The sequence below is a fragment of the Osmia bicornis genome, chromosome 13, assembly GCF_907164935.1.
Source record: "Osmia bicornis bicornis chromosome 13, iOsmBic2.1, whole genome shotgun sequence".
In the NCBI taxonomy this organism is placed as follows: Eukaryota; Metazoa; Arthropoda; class Insecta; order Hymenoptera; family Megachilidae; genus Osmia; species Osmia bicornis.
The window spans coordinates 1,587,715-1,610,775 of record NC_060228.1 but is presented as its reverse complement, the minus strand read 5'-3'; the positions used below and the strand labels follow the sequence as shown (position 1 = coordinate 1,610,775).

The 23,061-nt window shown below is 38.0% G+C and overlaps 1 protein-coding gene across 3 annotated transcripts in view; it reads right to left on the bottom strand.

Annotated features, from left to right (window-relative positions):
- LOC114871774 overlaps positions 1-23,061 on the bottom strand; it is a 251,681-nt gene that overhangs the window by 23,421 nt on the left and 205,199 nt on the right. For all 3 annotated transcript variants that reach the window (XM_029178110.2, XM_029178111.2, XM_029178112.2), the window contains 9 exons: positions 12,958-13,063; positions 12,722-12,874; positions 9,343-9,480; positions 7,226-7,431; positions 5,463-5,723; positions 3,282-3,346; positions 2,059-2,263; positions 1,581-1,726; positions 1,251-1,379 (listed from right to left, as the gene is read on the bottom strand). In XM_029178110.2, coding sequence (XP_029033943.2) covers positions 1,251-1,379; positions 1,581-1,726; positions 2,059-2,263; positions 3,282-3,346; positions 5,463-5,723; positions 7,226-7,431; positions 9,343-9,480; positions 12,722-12,874; positions 12,958-13,063 — 1,409 coding nt within the window. The remainder of the gene's footprint in view (positions 1-1,250; positions 1,380-1,580; positions 1,727-2,058; positions 2,264-3,281; positions 3,347-5,462; positions 5,724-7,225; positions 7,432-9,342; positions 9,481-12,721; positions 12,875-12,957; positions 13,064-23,061) is intronic.

Below are 23,061 nucleotides of genomic sequence, written 5' to 3'. Positions count from 1 at the left end.
CTCCAACAACCGGGCTTGATAACGTTTATTACCGATTAAGCGAGCTCCAGCTTAGAAACTAAATGAATCGTGAATCGAAGGGACTTGTTATATCATTATGTAACCCACGAACGATAGAAAGCAGGGTCAATCGTGACCTAGAGCTACAAAATGTCGAGGAAAAAGTACGAATATGAAACAGGGTAGAAATATGAGATAATGATTGTACATCAAGTATTACGACGAATAAAGTACTGTTCGTTTTTTTTTAATAAACGTTTTAACTATTGGCTGTAATAGAAAGTCTATACGCGTGCTTCTTAAAGTAAAATTTATTTGTGAGTTTAAAAAAAAGCAAAACAAGTAAATTATGCTATAATAATCATAGTATTAGTGTATCAAAGGATATTTGAAGTATTTGTATTTGATTATGATAAATAATAATAGATAGTGAAATGACAAATTGGTAGAAACATGAGACAGTTTCATACTACTATAAAATTTTCAAATTTATTACTAAATAATAAAATAAAAAATCTGAATATACAAAATGTACATATTTTGCGATAAAAGATTTTCTAATGATTTTTAATGCCTATCATGCCACTTATGGGCAAAATAAAATAAATACTTGTTTTATTATATTTGACGTTCTGTTATGTTTCATTTATCATTGTTAGTATAATTTTATTTGTCTCAAAAGTAACACTGTCTTATATTGCTACCCGAATTTCTATTAGCCCGAATTCGTCATCAATTAGAAAAAGTGAAAAAAAAAATTGTTGTCTATAATATTTATAATTATACAGCATATTTCGCAAGAAATCGACCATTCTATTTATGATTATTCCGAGACTCTTTACATCGAAAAATAAAATGGGTAACCCACTTCTCTGTACGATGGTGCTTTAATTAACATTTTCAAAGGATAGAGAAATGAATGAAAATAATTGCAAAGCAATAAAAAGTACTTTTCAAATATTTTCCCTCGTTTACCATTCGTATTGACATATTTAACATCTCGTTCGATGCTGCTGGATAAAGTTGTTTCGTCGGAAAGAAGGGTTGCCGAGTAATTTAATAACGTTATGCTAGAAACACGGGACGAAGTGTCTAAATAGAGAAGCGGATGAGCAAGAAAAAGCGGGGAGCGATAAAGTTAGAGGAAGCTGGGCGACGCGACGAGAGGGGCCAGTCGGCCGGAAAATAAGATCAGAATTGATGCGAATTCAGGGAGGCAAGAGGGCCGTTGCTATTTGCAATTTACTCACCTTGACGCGCAGAAGGTGCTGCAGACTTTGAGCTTGGCTGCTATTTAGGGGTGGATTGTCAGTCCCGAGACGCGCCACTGCAATCACGTTTTCTCGGGTCGCGTTGTACAGGAACAGGGTGCAGACCGTCTGCAAATAAAAGGGAAAAGGAACTGATATATCTCGACGTCATCCAACGCTATCTCGCATTATTAACTTTCCTTCTATGCCGTGTATCGCTTGATATGTCCTATACGATTTATGTTGTCCCTTGAGATTTTTCTATTCGTATACCCTGGCTCAAGAAAATGCGACTCGTTCTCAACGTATTCATAGGAAACTGTTGCTTACCTGATTGTTAACTTCTTCCCTCATGAAACTATCGAGAGACGACACCGCGTCCAGGACCGTGAGATTATTGTGCTGTCTCAATAAGCTCTCGTCCTTTTCGCTGTAGCCGAGGAACATGAACACTCCGTGCGGTATTGAGTAAGCATCTGCATATTCGGATCAACAAAAGACATCGTTATTAAATGTTAACCTTTGAATTTGTTGAAATATCTCGATATTGGAATTAAATAAATACCCCGCGGCTGCTTATTTTCAATCAAACAAAGATTCAATCCCGCGCAACTCGAGTTGAAAATTATTTTAAAATTTGCTAAGAGCAATTTTTTTAAATTAAATTTGCTTAATTGGATGAAAAATGTTTATGTTAAATCGGCAAAATATCGCTTCTATCCTCGCGAGTTATCGCCTCGATCGAGTTCCATTCATGGTTTCAGCGTGAAATCTAACGCTTGTAGAGGGTGTATGTGTGTATATTCACCGGGCGAAGGCCGCATGCATATGAAACGACCGCTATAGCAAAGGCAGGGTCCCCGATGCGCCTGATACGCTGGTGCCTCGTGATTATAGAAGGCGAAGTCCGTCTTGCACGGCGACGAATCCACACAGATCGTGTTGCAGATCAAAACCTCACCCTCGCCACACTGGCACAGCTCCGAGCATTCAGGTTCGTCCTCGCGATACAGCTGAAAAGCATACACCTTACAAATTTCGAAAGCTCAAACAGCTCTTTATATTTTCTTTCTCTAATGGCAAATAATTTTCCTACAAGTGATTAACACGTTTACCGAGTAACGTGCGAACGTGTTAAAGAGTAAAAGTGTCGAAAGATGTTTTCTACCGTATTCATTTGAAATTGGAAATGTTGCAATCATTGAAATACCACAATCAGGATGCAGGTACGATATAACGATTAAAAAATAAATGTGCCAGGTTGAAAATACATTCAGTGAATATTAATGCTCGACAAAGTTAATAGCGATCTATCGAATTAAACTTTTCATCTCCAATCCGAGGTTATCGTTAATTCACGAACATTGATCCAAAAAGATAACGAGTCTAATGAAAAAAAGAAGTAAAAGCATACGTATCGTATGGACGTTCATAAACCGCCTGGTTGACTGTGCTTTTTCGTTAGCAATTCATACGATCTACGGTTTCACAATTTACCCATTCCCGTCCGGTAAAAGGCCGTTCAACGTTTATTATTTTCACTGCTGTTTCTTTATTTTCACGTTAATTAAAAGCTTTCCCGCGGAACGTTCCAAGAGAATTAAAGTTTGAATCCCTGGCTCGTTCATTATTTACGTTACATCGTCGTACAAAATGTCGATGCACAAACGACGCGAAATAATGCTCGACTAAAAAAATAAATGTATGCTCGTTGGTAACAAACTTTATTACCAGCTGTGTTTTTATAATCATAACCAGTTGAATGATCGCAGGTATTTCAAACGATACGAGACGCGAAACTGGTTCAAATTGAAATGTTAAAAAGACTGAAAATTTGAATTCCATTTCAAATGGTCCGATACTATTTCTCTAATAGCACGATTTTTCCTCGTAGCTCGAATCTTTCCAGACTTTCGTTCCGTTCACGAACGTTTCTCAATCCTTGCCCGTGCTCCTTCGATCTGCTCGATTGCTCGAGAACGCTTTTCGCCCGGTCGGCCGCGAAAATACTTTGCAGATTGTCGAACTCACCCTCTTGCCTTTGCCCTCCCTTATGTATTGGTGACTTTGCCTCGGCCTTTGAACCACGCAGAAGCCTATAAAGAGACGAACGTTCAGACGGTTACTGCTGCGCCTTTCCTGGAAAACTGTTTTCCTCCTGTCTCCTCTTTTCCTCCTCTACCCCTCTTCTTTCTTTCGAATCTTTCTTTTTAGCCAGTTTTCAACGCCGTCTCTTGGCCACCTTGCTTTGTAACGTTCGATGCATAGGTTCTCGCGGCGAAGAAACGAAAATTCCTCCTCTCTCTGTATATGTTTCGACACAGAATTTTCCGTACGACTCGAACGATCAAAGGAGTTGCATTTCTCATTCGAGAAATACCACGTCATCGCGTATGCGCATCGATGTTTCTCTTTCGGTATTTTTTACATACAGGGTGAATAGGATGACACGTTGAACGCCACAGTGAAATGGGGCATTTTTTGTGGGACGTATTAAACCTCTAAAATTACTAAGAATAGTAATAATTAATTTTCAAATTTCAAGCTTCCTATTTCCCATTTCACATTATTTGTACCATAGCAATATTACTTAAAGTAATGTTTTTCTATTGTTTTCTTTTTATTATTCAGGTGTGTGTAAGTTGCGGGGCCGGTCACTGGTGACCCTCATGGCGTTCAACGTGATAAAGTGTTAGAAATGATTATCTCAAGAATTATAGCAGCTATCGACCTAATTTTTTTTGTTTTAATTAAATGGTACAAAGTGTCTGATTGTGTGGTGCATAAAAAATGTTTCTAAAATGGCTATCATAAGATCAGAATAAACATACGTCGTCTTTTTTAAATAGGATGGTATACATTTACTCGAATGTTATTACCATTTTTTTTATATTCTTCATAGTTAACGATTTATGGTGAAGGGAATATTCAAGGAGCAAATACGCGAAGGCGTCCAAGAAACATTAAAACAGACATATTTTGTTTTAAAATTCATTTTAGTAAATATTGAAAATGACGATTAGGAATTTGTTTCTTCTTTTCTTAATATTATCACTTTTATAATATTGCGTATCGGACATTATTGCAAGTATCGACTTACAAGCATTTTGCATTCGACTTTTTCTTGTAAAGGTATTTGAAGCATAAAGTAATGGAAACTTCACTCACCACAAAAGATATGAAAACTTGAATACAAAATGCTTGTCAGTTGGTAAATACAACAATACTGTCTGATGTAGATATGTCATAACATTATGAAACGAATAAATACATGGTTTAATATTTAACCCGTTGCCCTACAACATCGTGTCACACTGGTGACGCAATTTACAGTTCAATTGTGTTAAATTTGATTTTAATATACTTTTAGTATAGTTAAATTTTGAGTTTAATTCTAATTCTAATTTGCTCAGTCAAGGATCGCTGAATGCTATGTATGCATGATATTTCATTTCTCTTTATTTATTTTAAAATTCAAGAAATAAATAGTTAACTCTGACTGACGCAACTATCGAAAAAATCATAGGTGAAGGGGTTAATAAAATGAATTTTGAGACAAAATATTCCTGTTTTAATTCTCTTTTGAGGCCTCCGTGTATTCGTTCCTTCAATATTTCCTTTGCCATAAATCGTTAATTAGGAATATTAAAAAATGGTTTGAGTAAATCCAGTTTGATAAAAGCTATTTAAAAAAGAAATTAGTATAGCATTCCATTTAAAAAAGACAAAATAGGTTTATTCTTTAGAAAAATTGTGTGTACACCACACAATCATTTCGTACCATTTAATTAAAAAAAAAAAAAGAAATTAGGTCAATAGCTGGTATAGTTTCCGAGATAATAGTTTGTAACTCTTTATTTGACTAACCCTGTACATGCCGTAATATTAACACTAGAACACATTGAAAATAAAGTAGAAATATAAGTAAAGGATGAAATATAAACTAGCATGTAAAATTATTCTTAATCGCGATAAAAATCAACATACATTTCAACAAAAGCATTGAAATAATTTCTGTATTTTAAAACAAAAAATCAAAGATCCGTCATTTTGACGGGTTTGGTAGTTCTAGTGTTAAAGACTATAAAGCAGTGAAACTTAATAAGAAAATGCAAACGAGAATCGACACCTCCCCTGAGGGGTTCATTTTATTTATATTTCTTCGTATTAGAATATCCGGGAATGACAAAAGATGAAAATGAAAGCACTCACGAGGCGGGGTGGTGGTACTTGTAGTGGTACTTGGAGTGGTACTTATGGTGGTACTGCTCGTGGTAGTGATTTCCCAAGTTTCCGTGGGTTCGGTGGTCGGCCACCTCGTCACTTCCGGTATTTGATTATCTTCCACTTGTTCGACCACGATGACCGTCGTCGTGCTAACTGGCGACTTGGTCGTCGACGAGATGGTCGTCGTTGTGGTCCTCGGATAATGATGGTGTATCCTACGAGCGTGATAATCCTTCTGGGACTCGACTGGAACAATCGACAGCGACCGTTTACATCCTATCTGTAAATGCTGGAAATCCTCGGCTATCCTTGGGAATTTGCTGTTTCATTCGTTTGCATCAAAATGATGTGAGTTGGCATTACCAAGCGACAGACAATGGATAAGTTTCCATAAGAACCCAAGTTCGGTATATAACCTAAATTGACTACCAGAAACCGATTAAAATTGGTTTCAGAGCTGGATGTTTTACCGTTTTTAAGATATCGTGGTAAGAAATTTTTGTACAATTTTGGGACTACATGTGCGCTATTCGATACTGCGCAGGCGCGATTCAATACTGCGCATGCGCTATTCGATAGTGCGCATACACAGAACCTAACCTATCCTAACCTAACCTTACCACGCTATCTCGAAAACGGAAAGACATCCAGCTCTGAAACCAACTTTAATCGGTTTCTTGTAGTCAATTTAGGTTATATACCGAACCAGAGTTCTTAATTTTGATGGGGCCATTCGGAAACACAGCTCAGAAAATCCTCGCCGTATACATGTTTCGAACATCGACGAAACGACTAGTAAATAAATTCGCTGAAAAGAAGGAGGTCCACGATAATTTCTATCTAGCGCATTTATCGATACAGCAAAAGGAGGACACGAAAGGGTGTCGTTCGACCTACATTCCTATCGAGTATCGAGGAAAAACGATCGAGACGAGCCGATCGATGTGGTTAACGCGAATACCTAGATGCACCCTCTCGAGCGAGCAGCAAGTGCAATTTCTTCGTATCTAAATGACTTATCTGTCGGTTGAATGCCGTCTACAGTCGAGCTTTGCAACTCGACTCGTGGAACAGATGTAAGATCGATAAAAGCCTCGTGTCGTGTCGTTCGTTCTTTCGTTCCTTCGTTCTTTCGACCACCACGTAATTGCACTTCTGCTCATAACGAAGCGCACAGATCGTCCAACGATCGCTGCAGATGAACGCTTTTATGTTACCCCCAGCAACTGGCTATACAGATAAACTACCATTTTACGTAATTCCCAACGAATTGTCTCGTCGAATTTTAAAAACTCCACGTGAAACGAACGGGTTAAAAATTATTACACATACAGCGATGTTCTTTGTAATTTTATCTTTAGAATTTCAAGCAGAACGAATTTGTCAACTAATCGAACGCGAAGCAGAAAGTGAGGAAAATAAGAAGGGAACGTACAAAGGAATCAGCTTTGTCATCGTCGAGATATTAATCGTGTCAGATATTAATCACCATGGACTGGCACACCGTATTGTCCCAAACATTTGATTGTTCTTTCGACAAATATTTAATCCTGTCCGATGATTTTATCGACAATGGGTAGACGAATGGTGTTCAAACTTTCGAAAGGATCGATTGATTGGTGTTCAGGTGAAATGACGCTGAATGGAAATCATATTTATGATGAATGGTAGTGATTTCAGTTGAAAATTTTCCGATCGTTCTTTGAGTCAAATGAAAATAAATGAAATGAAATGGTTGTCACACTTACCTACGCAAGGATTCACCCATAAAAGCCTCTGCCAGCCGATACAGTCGTAAAGTTGGGTAAGTTCGGTGCTCTTGCAGGCGCAGCTCGATCTTAGTTTCGTCCCAAGAATTCCCAGCATCGCTTTTCTGCATTCAGCGGTTGGTCCGGCGCACTTTTTCGTTACACTATCCACCGCACAACTTTGTTCGTAATATTCCAACTTCATTCTGTTCGAAACAACAAACACTCGTTGAAGCAGCTACTAGAGATGCAATCATTATACATCAAAATTGCTTTTTAAATATAGATAATCTACATATGATTATGATAATTCCAATCTCCCTCAATTACAAGTGGAAGATTACCTTATATATTGAAACTTCAATTTGTTTTCTTCATAAATATCCTCAACGCATCTCCTGCGTATTAACTGTTCATATACAACAATAAGCTGTTCTTCGTTTGTTATTAAACGATCATAATAACTCTCAATATGAAGCAATAAAAAGTCATATAATCGAATGGGAAAAGCTTGTCGATAAACGCAATACTACCCTATCATCCTTTTTATTAAAACTGTTCACAATTTTTCCCCAGGGTTTAAAATTCAAAGGATAATAACATTGAAAATTAACAGTGAAAAATTACAGACAAATGATACTTTCAATTAAAAAAGAAAAAAAAAGAAATAACAATTATCGACGATCTCAAAAATATTCCACGAATTTAAATGGGATTAAAAATGAATTCGTTTTCGCCTGGCTATAATAAATCAATTAAAATGCCTCCATCGAACGCGTATTTGTAATTTAATCGTCGTTGGATCGCGTCGGTTGTGTCGCATCGGCGAATCGATATCATTAAATCGATACCTCGAATATTTTCGTTTCAATAAATGCGTAGATCGTGGAGTATCCAATCGGTCTGGACACGTCGCGATTCCTTTTCAATTTCAAATCGAATTAATCGACGGGTCAATTTTAATTAGTCTCTCCTCGCCGTGAATCGGTCTCGTCGATAAATAGATTCAATCCTTTTTTCTTCCTTTTCAAAGTCTATCACGGTTCATCCTCGGTCCACGTGACATCCGTTGTTAAAAACGTTCCCGTAATTTCATTTTAAAAGGAACGGACGTCTTTTTCTTAGTAATAAAGTGTTTCATTACGCGGCGAGACTGGATCAAGCCACGTCTCGTTGACTCGCAATTTAACTTTCAAATTGAAACGAGCAGCCCCATCCTCCAGCCCAGTCCAGTGGGCCACCAGAATAAAAAAAAAAAGGATTCGTGGCGTTTAATCAAAGGTCCGGTTTATCCGGACCCGCGATACAATCTCGACGTTACTTCTGATAACGTTCGCCTCGAAACGCCAGCTTCATTGTTACCTCCACCGTCGATTAATTTTTGCGATCTTAATACGACCTCAATTAATCTCAACTAGCTTCGTTTCTCCTATTTTTCTTCGCGCCATTTAATAGAACAGTATGCGGTAAAACGGGGAAGCTTAGAGCAAAGAAAGATGAGAATTAATCCTTCTCTGGACAACTGACAAGGAATGACTCAGAACCTGGAAATTCAAAAAATTATGAAACTTTGTGAATATGTAGGGCATGTATTCCCGATTAAAACGGAATTTTCATTTGCTGTCCGTTTTCAGTCTAAGGGGGTGGAAATCACCCTTAAAATTTTGGTCGTTCTACGTTTTCTTCTCTTTTTCGCCGAGATTGTTAAAGATATCGAAAAACTTTATAAACAAAAGTTGTTCGTCTTAATGTATAGTATTTTCTGATGTTAAGAAAAGTTATTGTTTTTAAAGATATTTATTTATAACTTTGTGTAATTGTTTCAATAATTTCTTGTTTTAACATAAAAAAATACTATGTTTATGAAGTTTTTTGATATCTCCAACAGTTTCGGTGAAAAATAAATATAAAAATGTAGAACAGCCACGATTTTAAGGGCGACTTCCATCCCCTTAGACTGAAAACCGGCGTTTTAATTAAAATTGCGTTTTAATCAGGAATATATGCCCTACATGTTCACAAAGTTTCATAATTTTTTGAATTTCTAGCTTCGGGATCATTCCTTGTGAGGACCCGACTGTCATAATGTAGGTAAATGATACTAATTTCTGATGTACCTGCAACTTCTGTTTTCCTTGCACGTCTCAGCCAGGGTATGGCAGGGAGGCATCTCTGCACCCTCGACACGTTGGGCGCACGCAGGGTGCATCTTCTCCTGCGCCACTATGCACTCGTCCTTCCTGTTATCCGTCTTCCTGAAAAATCATATCCCTCGCATCAACTTCAATTCAAGTAGGTTCATTTTGAAATTATATGAATTTTCTTTCTCTAACACTTGTTCTACGAGTTTTCTAGTTAAGGATCTAGGAGTTTTCTAGTTAGGCAACTTTATACCTGAACTACATTTACGCCGCCCTTTGAAGTTCCTAAACTCCTTGGAACACGCAACAAGTTAGACTAGAAGTAACTAGAACGACGGGATTCCTTGTACGTCAGAATGAAATAGTAGCAACATTCACCTTTTAAGAAATATATACCGGGTGCTCAAGAAGGTCAGGACCAAACTTATAATACGCGTTAGTGAGATCAAGTAGGTAATAAAACTTTGTATAAACTCATGTCCGAGAATCCTTCACTGAAGAATTATAAGCGTTAAAAAATTTCCAGGGCATTTGTTCTTAACGTTTAATCTGCGGGTCGATTGCGCGCACACTTTTACGTAACACGAGTGACTATGGTATATAGACTTACAATTAGAAAAAATTTAATGGTATTTAACACAAATACTTATAGGAATTTCAATGAACATTAAATTCAAATGATTCTTTTTTATTTTTGCTCCTCTTTTATTACAGAATTGAGATATGTATCTGGTCGAAAAATAAAACATATCCATAGACTATAAAAAACGAAAAATTCCGTTTCCCGCAGATAACACATAAACCGTAAAGAACGGAATTTTCCGTTTTCCGACGATTAAATGTTAAGTCACAAATAATTCTCATTAACTTACAGCTTGGAAACTCCTATCACTCGTTGTGACGTCTGACTTTTAGTCGTGTATATAGTTTTGCAGAAGAAAGAAATTTTGAACATTTATTATAAAAATCTTTGAACGCCTGTAACTCTTCAGTAAAGCATTTTTGGATATTGAAAGTTTATAGGGGGCGTTCCCCTACTACCGGACGGCACCTAGTATCGGACATTAGCTATATCTAAAAGAACTGAAATGTGACAAAATTGTTTCAACCATCAAACGTTTTTTTTTCCCTTTCCTTTGTTTTGACGGTTGAAACAATTTTGCCACATTTCAGAGCTAATGTACGATACTAGGGGAACTCCCCTTACGTACTTCTTTTACCTACATGACCGTATTAACACGTGGTGTAAGTTCGGTCCTGACCTTTTTGGGCACCCTGTATAATTTGCTTTGTATACTTCAATTAATTTTTTCCAATTAGAATGACTATTTCATTCGAACTAACTAATTTATCGTTAGTACAGTCGTGAATCGAAAGGGGAGAGAAAATAAATCTTTCTATTCAATTATGAGAACAGGACGGTTAATAGGAAGGTATTTCGAGGCGAATAAGGGATTCGATTCGTCAGCGTGGTCAGATTGCGGAAACAAAGGGAAGACGCGACGATTTACCGCATGAGGAAGCAGCCGTGCTGAATTCTACCACGATAGAGTAAGAGACTTCCATCCGCTCTGCTCGAGGGTTTGCAGGGTGTTTTAAAGGGAGGAATTCCCAAGCAGACAGCCACCGCGAGGTGGATATTGCTCAACGAGCATTAAACGAGCCTGCTACGTATTTTATTCGACCGCGGGACTTTTCGTTCTGCCATTCGGTTCTCCTTTATTTTCCTCCTTCCTCCTTCGAAACCTTTACCCTCAGCGAGTACCCTTAGCTGGCTAATAATCTCTTGTTGCTTCTATTCTGGCTACGTTACGATACTTCCAATCTTCCTCGTTTTACGAAATAAAGGATTTCGTTTTATTATTTATGTACCTGCAATTCTGCCAAAAGCGTTATAAAGCCGCTAAACGGGCAAAACAGTAGGGATCGTAGCAGTTGAAATTAAAACAGCGGAAAATGAACGCGCGCCTCTTAATTTGTCAAAGACTCAAAGAATATCTGAGCACAATCGCAACGCTGCTCTAATATTAATAAATTCAGAAAGAGCATATCTGGACGTACGCGTCGGAGACAAAGGAACAGCATTCGGGACAATGAATCGAGGCAAAGAGAAATGAAAAGACGGAAAGGAAGGAAGGAAGGAAGGAAAGAGGGAAGGAAGTACAGTGAAGATGGATAGAAAGTTTCTGCATTGTTTCGCGGGCAAAAGCCACTTAAAAGTTAAAGGAGCTTCCTTCGAAAAGAAGCCTCTGTTGGCCGTCCTGGTCGGCGCGAAGGGATTAGAGATGCAGAAGTTCAGGTATTTCTGCGGCGAGGACGGCTCCTTTGTGCGCAATGGCTTCCCCTGACCCACCTTTGTCATTCCCTCTCACTCTTGCCGCGAGTTTGCTCAGGATTACGAGAATCGTACAAAGACGAGCAGCTTTAATTGAGTCGTCCAATAACACACTCCGAGACGTATTTCTGTGTCCGTGGCTGCTGCTTAAGTAATCAGCTGAATTTTCACATGGACTGTTCCGTTGTGATTTTAGCCCCGTTTTAGCATATCATTATCACGTTACAACTATAGAAAATCTTGCAACTTTTATAGCGTATAACTTCGTTAATAATTTCACTTACGTTCCATTTTATCGGCTACTAATTACGTTATAAAAATACACTGGTTAAATTGTTAATAAAGATAAAAAGCTCTTTAAACATAAACAAATAACGTTAATTCTAAAACGTATCCAAATCGATGAGTTGCATGGAAAAAAAAAGAGAAATAAAAAGAGGAAAAAATTGGTTCAAAAACGTTGCTTCTTGTTCATTCGAGCGACAGCAGTGATAGTCGTCGAAATAACGAGATAAAAAATTCTATAAATCCACGACACGCGGCCCGTGTGAAAATCGTTTTCCGCTCGCACCGGTCCGCTGCGACGCGGCTCCACCACAGAAAATATTCCGGTGTATTCGGAAATCGATGTCCAGAGGTAACAAAAAAAAAAAAAAAAAAGGAAAAAAGAACGAGCCTGTCACCTGTCAGAACACGCGGCATTTCACGAATTTGCACGCGAATCGCTATATTTGTTTAAAAAGATGCCTGTAAACAAGCGTGAGGATTTGGTCACGAGAAACTTTCATGCAAAATCATAGGAAAATATGTGTAAACGATCTGTCTAAACGGATAAAATCATGAACAATAAACATTAATTTGCAGTAGGTACGAAGATGAATTTATTTGCTAATTAATTACGCGCTTGATTACTGAAAGATCGCGGTTACTTGAAATATTTCATAATTGTGGTCGTTGAAACGCGTCCACGAATAAAATAGATAATTATCACGATGAATGCTTCAGATTTTCGGTACTCACCTGCACAGGCAGAAGGCGATTTCCACGGAGTGCTTGTGATTAGCAGACTTGTAAAAGTTCTGCAAAGCGTCCATGCACTCGTTCCTGGAGCAACTGCTCGGATCGCAGTGGTTCAGCACCGGTTCCAGTAACACTCTGCACTCGGGGTCATTTCTGAAACGAGAATGGACGAAACTCGTCGTAGAATGGACCAGTATGCGGCAAGCGAGCACGTTGGAGAACAGATTTACACTCACTTGCAGGCAGTGTACGCGTGGTGACAGGTGCTGGAGAGCACGACCTTCACTGGTTGCTGGATTTTGTCCAAATCTGACGAGGCAGACGGCAACACCATGGACGTTTCTGGGGAGAGATTGAACGAAAGCCATTTAGCAACGTGTTGCAACAGAGAGGATACCTAAGGATGTTTCAATTTTCTGGAGTAAAATTGGAATCTAAAATATCGCTTCTGACCATTTTTGAAAGCCGCAAAAGAAGGTTGTGGAAAATCACAATACAGTAAAAGTTGAGTAAATACCCGGACGGATCCACTGAATAACTACCCTGTAACCATCCCCATCACCTAGAGCAGTGTTTCCCAACGTGGGGCCCATGTCCCACAGGAGGGCAATTTGATTGTTAAGGGGGGCAATTAGAAAATGGATTCGGCCATTAATAATTAAAATAATATAGAAAAATTCTTCATTAAAATTATTTCGTACTTGAATTTCAGTTCTCCATTATATGTTTTGAAAATTAACTTATCGTGTTTCCTCAACAATTTCCTACTGATTTCTTCCTAAAACCTATCATTTAAGTTTCTTCAGTGAACAATTCAATTTTTGAATATTAAACAAAATTTTTAATTAATGTTTTAATTTTTTTTAGATTAATATTATTTATTGCTCTAAGAAATTGTATATGTTACATAGGGAAATAAGAATTTTAAAAAGGCTTAGATGGGACACAAAAAAGGTTGGGAAACACTGACCTAGAGGGAACCCTCTTGAAAAACTGCGAAACTGGAAAAGCTAATAGTGTAACCTGATTTAAACTGGAATATCAATGCAAAAATACTAATGCAATAACAAAACCTTTTGAGTTTTTTTCAATGAAACTTTTACCAATGAAATTGTAAGGTTCTTTTGATTAAAACAAGACCAAACACGATATAATTTGAAGTATAAAAACGGAAAAAACTTCAGATTACATTTAGGTATTAAATAGGTGAAAGAAAATAAGTAAAACATGCTTTAAATTATATCCTGTTTGGTCTTACTTTAATTAGAAGAATCTCACAATTACATTGGTAAAAGTTTCATTCAGCAAAAATAAAGAAAAGTTTTATTTTTGAATTAATATCATCTTACCAATATGTTCTACTCGATTCTTTTGATATTTAGATCTCTTTATCTTTAATAACTGCTCAGTTTGGGTCCCGCTTTTCGAGTAGTCATCCAAATGTTTGAAAAGATTTAACAACAATTTAATACTAAATTCATATAATAAACTATTATTCAGAACACTTGAATATTCATTCACGAAATAAAGCAGAAATAAGAAAGGCGTATTTACATAAGGCACGTTTTAAAAGAACCTCGCAACAACTTTAAAGAAACTTCTGTATTAAGCAGTCGGAATAAAGATGGACGGTTAATGCATGAATTATGCAACTTGAACCGTGAATCGAAGCTGCAAAACCTTTGCAAGCTCGATGTTAAGTATTGTGATGAATTGCTTTAAATATTAACTATAGAGTTTAAGTCCTAGAGTCTAGAAACAAACAGCTATTAACAAAGAACTAACAATAAGATGAAAACAATGTTTGTTCACTTTTTGATATCTGAAATTTTACGATGCGAGCAGCGTGCTCTTTCGATTCATTATTTCGACACGACCACAATCGTCCCGTAGTTCTACCACGACAGAAACAGTCTCTCATTTATACCAATGTTTCACTGCCTCCCTAATTGACAATAAATATCCCGAGCTCGACAGTTATTCAACCCCAACGAAGAGAAGCCCATTCAGTATCAGGCGAAAGGAGTTGAAAGGGGAGAGAAAGGAGGAAGAAGGAAGGAGATAGGATGAAGCAGGATGAAGCGGGACGAAGAAGGATCCACTCGATGACGAATGTTCGGCATCGTTAACCAGCTACCCTTCTTCGATTGATGGACTTGGTAGCTTGGGTTAACGACCTTAAAGCTTGGGGAACCCTTCTGGATATCGTTCGAACCACCTTCTCATCGTTCCAAGGGAAAAACCCGTTGGAAACACGTCGTAAGAGGGGTGCAGCCTACTCAGATGACTGGCCATAAGTCAAGCCGTCACGAAGAGCGTGCCTCCGACGCACTTTATTAAGACAAACGAGCCACCAACATCCTTCTGTTCCTTCCTTCGACCACCCTAATCGCCAACCTCGAAAATCTTCCTTGGCAAAGGGTACTTTGTGCTCGACCCAAAGGGTGTTTTCGATTCCACGGACCCTATTCGCCAGGATGGAAAACATTTTATAGCTTTCATTACAAAATCTATCTTTATTCGGCATTATTTAATAATTAAGAAAAAAAATATATACCGATCGAATTGAGTAACCCCATCGTTTTCGAAGTTGGTTAAAAAGTAACATAGGGAAAAGATGTTTGACTGCCTGACATTCTCATATTAATCGTAAGTCGGTTACTTTATCGTTTACTTGAACTACTGAAACTGAGTGACCAGGTCCACCGGAATTTTGGGTATCTACCTATATGTAAGCGTTTAGTGGAGGGGGAGAGAAGGTATTGTCTCCCCGGACGCCTTTGGTTCGGGCCGGGAACCGCTAGGTGGCGGCGAGATGATCGGTGACAGTGTTCTCGCAAGTGGTCGCCCGGCGTGCAGTTCGAACATATAGAAGTTCCGAATTGCGGTATGATAGGGTGTCTGGGGCAGGGATCGTCTGTTGTCAGCCCCACTGGACGAGTCCGACAGACGATCCCGAGACAAAGATGTCTTTTTTTCCCCTCTCCTACATATAGAATTTATCGTTATTATTGAACGTTGAAGTACAATTCAAAAATGTAAAGAAGCAATAAGAAAGCAGTTCTCGGCCCCGAGTATTTCCAAGAAGAATTAAGACAATAAAATATACTGATCGAATTGAGTAAGCTCCTCCTCCTTTTTAAAATTGGTTAAAAAAAAACATAGGGAAAAAATGTTTGACTCCGTGGCATTTTCATATTAATCGTAAGTCGGTTGCTTTATTGTTTACTTGAACTACTGAAATTGAGTGACTAGGTCTACCGGAATTCTTGGTAATATACCTATAGAATTTATCGTTATTATTGAACGGTGTAGTCTAATTCGAAGATGTAAAGAAGCAATGAGAAAGCAGTTCTCGACCCCCTGAGTATTTCCAAGAAGAATTAAGACAGTAAAATGTACTGATCGAATTGATTAACCTCCTCCATTTTCGAAATCGGTTAAAAGAAAACATCATAGGGTTTTCTTTCCTCCCTAATTGACGCAGTTTGACTGCGTGGCATTCTCATATTAATCGTAAGTCGGTTGCTTTATCGTTTACTTGAACTACTGAAACTGAGTGACTAGGTCTACCAGAATTCTTGGTAATCTATCTACCTATAGAATTTATAGTTATTATTGAACGATGTAGTCTAATTCGAAGATGTAAAGAAACAATGAGAAAGCAGTTCTCGACCCCGAGTATTTCCAAGAAGAACTAAGACAGCAAAATATACTGATCGAATTGAGTAAGCTCTTCCTTTTCAAAATTGGTTAAAAAAAAACATAGGGAAAAGATGTTTGACTGCGTGGCATTTTCATATTAATCGTAAGTCGGTTGCTTTATCGTTTACTTGAACTACTGAAACTGAGTGACTAGGTCTACCGAAATTCTTGGTATCTACCTATAGAATTTATCGTTATTATTGAACGTTGTAGTCTAATTCGAAGATGTAAAGAAGCAATGAGAAAGAATTTCTCGCCCCTAAATATTTCCAAGAAGAAATCGAAAGGGAAATCTGACAAGAATACCAATAAAAAGAACTCTAAGCAAGCTTATAATTTCCACGAAAAGATTACTTACGAGTCGCTGACCCGTACAACTTTGCCCCACTTTTACTATCGATAACGGTGAATAAGTATAAAAGCGGTAGGCAGAATACAATGAAAAGCAAATTCAAAATTCGTCCCATTAAATACAGACCCATTTACAAAGTCTTCGACTCGTTTCACGGGGGACAAGCTGGTTTTAACGGGCGGCTTCGAGCGGAATAAATCGCTTTTACGAAGTTCAAGTGGCTTCGGGACTATTGTTAAAGAAACTCGTTTCAAAGGGTAAGGCGACAAAGAAATCGTGGACTCAATTTAGAGAACAGTTCGAAGGACGTCCTGGAACGGAATGTGGTATTCTTCGATGACGAATAGAATAAAAAGTTGCTGTGAACTGTCATAAATAAAACACGTTCTACTTTTATGGTACAAAGTTGCTTCGATATACAGGGTGAGTCAGATAAAGTGTTACAAACTATTATCTCGGAAACTATATTAGCAAGCGACTTAATTCTTTTTTTAATTAAATGATACGAAGTGTCTGATTGTGTGGTGTATACAAAATTTATCTAAAGTGGCTACCATGGGATAGTAGCTTCCATTAAGTCAGAATAAACCGACTTCGTATTTTCTAAATGGAATGCTATATTAATTTCTTTTTATTTAAATAGCTTTTATCAAACTAGATTTACTCGAACCATTTTTTAATATTCCTAATTAACGATTTATGGTAAAAGAAATATTGAAGAAACGAATATACGAACGCTTCGAAGGAGATTTCAAACAGAAGTATTTTGTCTCAACATTCATTTTATTAAATACTGAAAATTATGGCTATATACTTGTAACTATGTATATATGTATTCTTTTCATAATGTTACGACGTATAATATACAGTATTGTACATTTATCGACTCGCAAGCATTTTGTATTCGAGTTTTCATATCTTTTTTAGTGGTAATTGGAGTTTCCATTATTTTATGCTTCAGACACCCCCACAAAAATAATCGAATGCAAAATTCTTGAAACTCAATACCTGCAACGATATTGTCCGTGATACACAATATTATAATTCACAATAAAAATAATAATATTCAATATTATAAGTTATAATATTGAAATAAGAAAAAATACATGTTAACAAGTAGATGGTTGTCATTTTCAATATTTAATAAAATGAATTTTAAAGTAAAATATGTCTGTTTTAATGTTCCTTGGACGCCTCCGCGTATTCGCCCCTTAAATATTCCCTTCGTCATAAGTCGTTATTTATAAAGGATACCAAAAAGTAGTTCGAATAAATATTCTTCAATTTGATAAAAGCCATTTAAATAACAAAAAATTAGTATAACATACCATTTTCAAAAGACGACGTCGGCTTATTCTGACCCCATGGTAGTTATTTTAGAAAAATTGTTTATGTACCACATAATTAGGCATTTCGCATCTCCTAATTTAAATAAAATATTAGACTGATGGCTGCTATAATTTTCGAGATAATAATAGTTAGCAACCTTTCATCTGACTCACCCGGTGTACAGGACGTTTCATAATAAGTTGCATAAGAAGCAATACTTGAATGGTGAATTATTTGAAAATTCAGATGATCTCATCAAGATTTTAAAGCGGATTCAGCAATCCAGTGAAATGGTAGTGGAAAGCAAAGACAGGTAGGTGAAACGAAATATGATGGCCACATAATATGGCACACTCTGTGCGGAGGGCAAGGAGAGATAGTCAAAACCACGAAGCAACTTCATCGTCGAGATATCATCCTCGAGGCGAAGGATAGAATCTTCGAGCTAAGGAATATCAATCGTGGTAGTTTGAGGTACGCGGGTTGGGCGGTGCCTTGACTCGATCGCAGGCAGATTCCTCGAGTTGGTCGGAGAAACACGGCCAATTCGAAGCGGCGGTAATTGGAACCGGTGTCCGTCTGCCTCCTCGAGATCGATGCCATGGCCCGCCCGGCGCCCTCTCCCATCAGGATATATCTGGGCCAAGCCAGCCTCGCTACCTTTCCTGTGAACCAGCTGCAAGAACGTAGAATGTAAGATCGAACAGCTTCGATACTGATTGTGAATAACTTTCATCGATCGAAAAACACGATCGAAACATCTTGAGAAGATATTTCAGATTTTCTCATGATCATTCCACCTCCTGAGCAATCAGTTCTTGCTAGTCGCAGGACATTGATTCTACCATTTGTATCTGTTGAATTATTACAAAAGTCAATAAAGAAAGTATGTTTAAAATAAAAGTAAAATTCAATATATTAACCCTTTAACCGCGTTTGACGTGTATACACGTCGAACCAAATCTCTATTGCGGTGCGGTTGACGTGTCTCGTCGTGTGAAATAAAAAATTACCATTGATTATAAAAACTCGAAATTTCAATAAAATGAAATAAAAATATTATTTGGTGGTATGTTTCCTTTATATTGCCAATAAAACTGCTATGTATTTTATACAAAAGGGTTTGATTATTCTCTTTGTTGTATCGAATATTCCTCGTATAACGCATTACTTTTTACAAACTGAATTAATTATTTTCCCCAATGTATCTGGTATTCTTCGAACTGTTTTGTATACTTTACTGTATATTTTAACTTCTTAAAATCATTCTTTTGTCTTCAATTTTTCTTGTTTATGAATTTTATTATGTATTTTCTGACAATTTGTAAGTTTTCAATAACAATAACTTTTTCAACGATGAATTGCTAATTTTTTATCGAATAAAAATGTAATCCTTCCCCGTTTTATTTTACTTTCTTTGTAAAATTTTAATAAAACCATTTGTCCTGCGTTCGACTGTATACTCGTCATTGCTTGATTTTAATTCCGTACTCTGTGGGGGATTTTTAAAACTAAATTCCACAGTTAATAGGTTAAATAGGAATATTTTATTTAGTCACCCATTTCCAATAGTTCATTTGCATAACAGACGCTCTAACGTGTTCTCCGATTCTTACATTTAATTCCCCTTTGTATACCGTTGTATACCCTCGTATAATTATAAACTATAATTATACATAATTATTCAAAATCCAATCATTCCATTTGGCGATTTAAGCTCCTCATTTGCTACTTAAAATTTTAATTTGATTTTTTCGCAACCAAATGTTGGTCCTCGTAAATTCCAGAATAATGGTTTTGCTTAGCTGGAAATTTATTTCCAGTCAACACCACTCTACATGCAGTATCCTTGTTTCCCTCGACGTAACAGTCGTCGGTAATTACGCGGACCGATTGCTTAATTATCCAATTAGCTTGAAACACACGATCACAATCGTCTGTCGATTGGCTAGTGACCGTTTTGAGGTTATTCCACCTTTTTCCACGTTTTTCCTCGCTATTTTCCTGCCTATTAGCGTCGCGTTAATTGGTCGACCAACGTGGAATATCCGTTACAATCTCGTATATGCAAACAGACGCCAGCGTGAGCCGCAAAGTATACAGTTGTCGACGCGGAAAGATCGATCGTTCTTTGTAGCGAATTCCAGTGAATCTCCCTGGTAATTTATCAATCGATCCTTGGAATTTTCTTCCTATCATTTCTTTTTTCATCTTTAGTAAATTATTTACCGAGTACCATCTACTCTATACGTATGTCCTTATTGAATAGACTTCTTTCAGTTACTTGGCCTCATCTAATTCATCGGTGGTTCGGTTTAAGAAGGGGTAGGTAGAAGCGTTATTAAAAGCTAGAGAACCGCGGATTATTATCATTATTATATACAACGGGTCGATCGTTAAAACGTACCTACTCTCAACCCACTTTCACGTTAATTAAATGAAACGCGCGGTGGTGGGTGCAACGCGGAGGTAGGAGGGTAAAGACACGCGTCTGCAAACGAACGAACGTCGAATCCGAGCGGAAAATGTGAAAAGTTCCAGAACGAATGATCTCCTTTCTCCGGAGAACTTGGTTGTTCGCCTCGTTTAACGTTCGTCAGCCACGACGCACGCGTGCGTTTTTCCGAATTTGCTAAATTGTTCGAACGACGTAATGAAGACGTACGTCAGCTAATTGCAAGGAACATTGTTAAATGCATTCGTTGTTTGGAAAATGGCGTGGAAGATCGACGATAATAGATAAATAAATCTATTTACGGCACTATCTTCGCTGACGATGCGCGCTAGAAATTTCGCGCGAAGATGTAATCAAGTCCGTTTTCAGGCTGGCGACGAACAAACGCGCATTTCTCGCCACTTGTCGCGTCCTAATGAAAATCCGTTCGGCCGCTTATTCGGCCGCGTTTCTCCGTGGACGCGGCCACCCTAACGAGTCACTATTTTCTCCGGTTCGAAAGTCGAACTCTCGACGGGCCTGTGCCGTGCGGAAATTTCGCATTCATATATTCAATTTCGACGGAACGGTCTGCGGGGACCGGCAGCTCGTTCCGCGGATCCAGAGAGGATCTTGGAACGAATGGAGACGCAATTCGATTCGATGAACTGGATTATTAAATTATGTCTTATTAATTTAAGGATTAGCACAGCTTGATGATAATACGATTGATATCTACGTTGATAAGTATCAATCAATGGCGAGCTGGGGATTGAAAGTTCATACTTCGATCGTGGACATTGTAAATTTCGTAGGAGAGCCATGCTTATCCTCGTAGATTGCTTTTGAAATAGGAGAGAAAGTTTCATCCGTTTGCTCCATTATCTTGATGAAACTTTATTGAATACTCCTCTCGATTCGTGAGATAACCACTTTTCATTGGAACGATGCTTCTTATCCGATGCTTCTTTGTGCGGAACATCGTGTGTCCGCAAAGCGTTTGTACCCTTTAATCCGGCAATAGATAAGAACTATGGAACATTTTTTTAATTTTGTTGATGGAAAAAGATTTTTCAATTTGATACCTTTCCCTATTTGCACACTAATTGCAAGTTTTTTAAAAGAAACTTTCCGCATTTTGTCCAGTAAAAACAAATATTTCAACATACGAAAGGAAAGTAAGAATGCGTTAAAGGATAGTCATTAATTATCCTATTCAACTCGCACAACAAAAACGAACCGCATTGCGCTAATTGCTCCGGTTAAACAGCGGTACGTTTGAAAATTGACTGCTCGATAAATCGACAGGTTTAAAACGCTTCCGGTATATTCACTTGCCGCGGTTATTCTGCCGACCCCGTGACGGAAAAAGTAGAAGGAAAGAGTAGAGGCGCGAAATCGTAGCTCGTTATCGGCGGAGTCAAACAAACGGGTCACCGTTATTATAACTCAGACCGGTGTACGCGCATCTGGTCCGAGCATGCGCCTATCTCGTTGCACCTGCAAGCACGTTCGAGTGTGCTCGTCAAAAGTGCGCCCCTATCGATTTCGGATATATATATGTGTGTGTGTATCAAGTGAAATCCGACCGCGAACATCGTCTGCCCTACATTTTTCCCTTTCCCGCGAAAAACGAACAATCCTTAACACGTGACCGCGCGCGAACAAGGAAGTGTTCTTTGACGTTTGCATCAGGGAGATGTTATCTTGAAACACTGCATCGTAGAAAATCTTTCGATGGGTGACTGTTGAGATACGCGACAACTTTAATTTAATTTCGTACTTTCCATTTTTTCGTTCATTTCCTTCTATTTCTTATTTAATATCTTTCGTCGTTCGATGGTTAAAAGAATTTTTATCCAACATATCAAGGAATTCCAGATCCAGATTATAGTGGAAACTTTTCATTAGGTGCTCGAACAAGACGTGTAGCTTTTTTTGAGCGGATTTTTTTGGCCGTAAGCGTGTAACATCGTCGATCGGAAAAATCGATCATCCGGCTTCCTTGCGAACGGTCCGTTGGATACTGGGACACGATCGGTCCGCGTTGCTCGACGAAGCGTAGGAACCCGTTTCGCTCGAATCAATCACCCGACGGAACATCGATACGCGGGTAATCGCTGGATTAAAGGATAACCAAGGATAATTACTCGCTGCTCGATCCGGATGCAATCAATTCTCGATGCGTTATAGTTCGCGCTACCGCATCCGCTCTCTCCGCCTTCCTGTCTCTGCAATCCCACATCCGTCTTCTCTTCCTACTCGTTCATTTGTTTCTTTTTCACTGTGTGTATTTTTATTTTTAATCTATTACGTACCTACTTGTTCTTCAACTAACTAACCCAAGTCTACGTCTCATGATTTATTTTTCAATCAAACAGCAAAGCCTAATTTTCCCGAAATAACCACGTACAATTTAGATCCCAACTTTGCTCGAACGCTGACCAAGATTCCTAACCGGAGCAACCGCGTATAATTTGTTTTATCATCAAACAAACGGTCGGTTTAATCGTTGTGCAG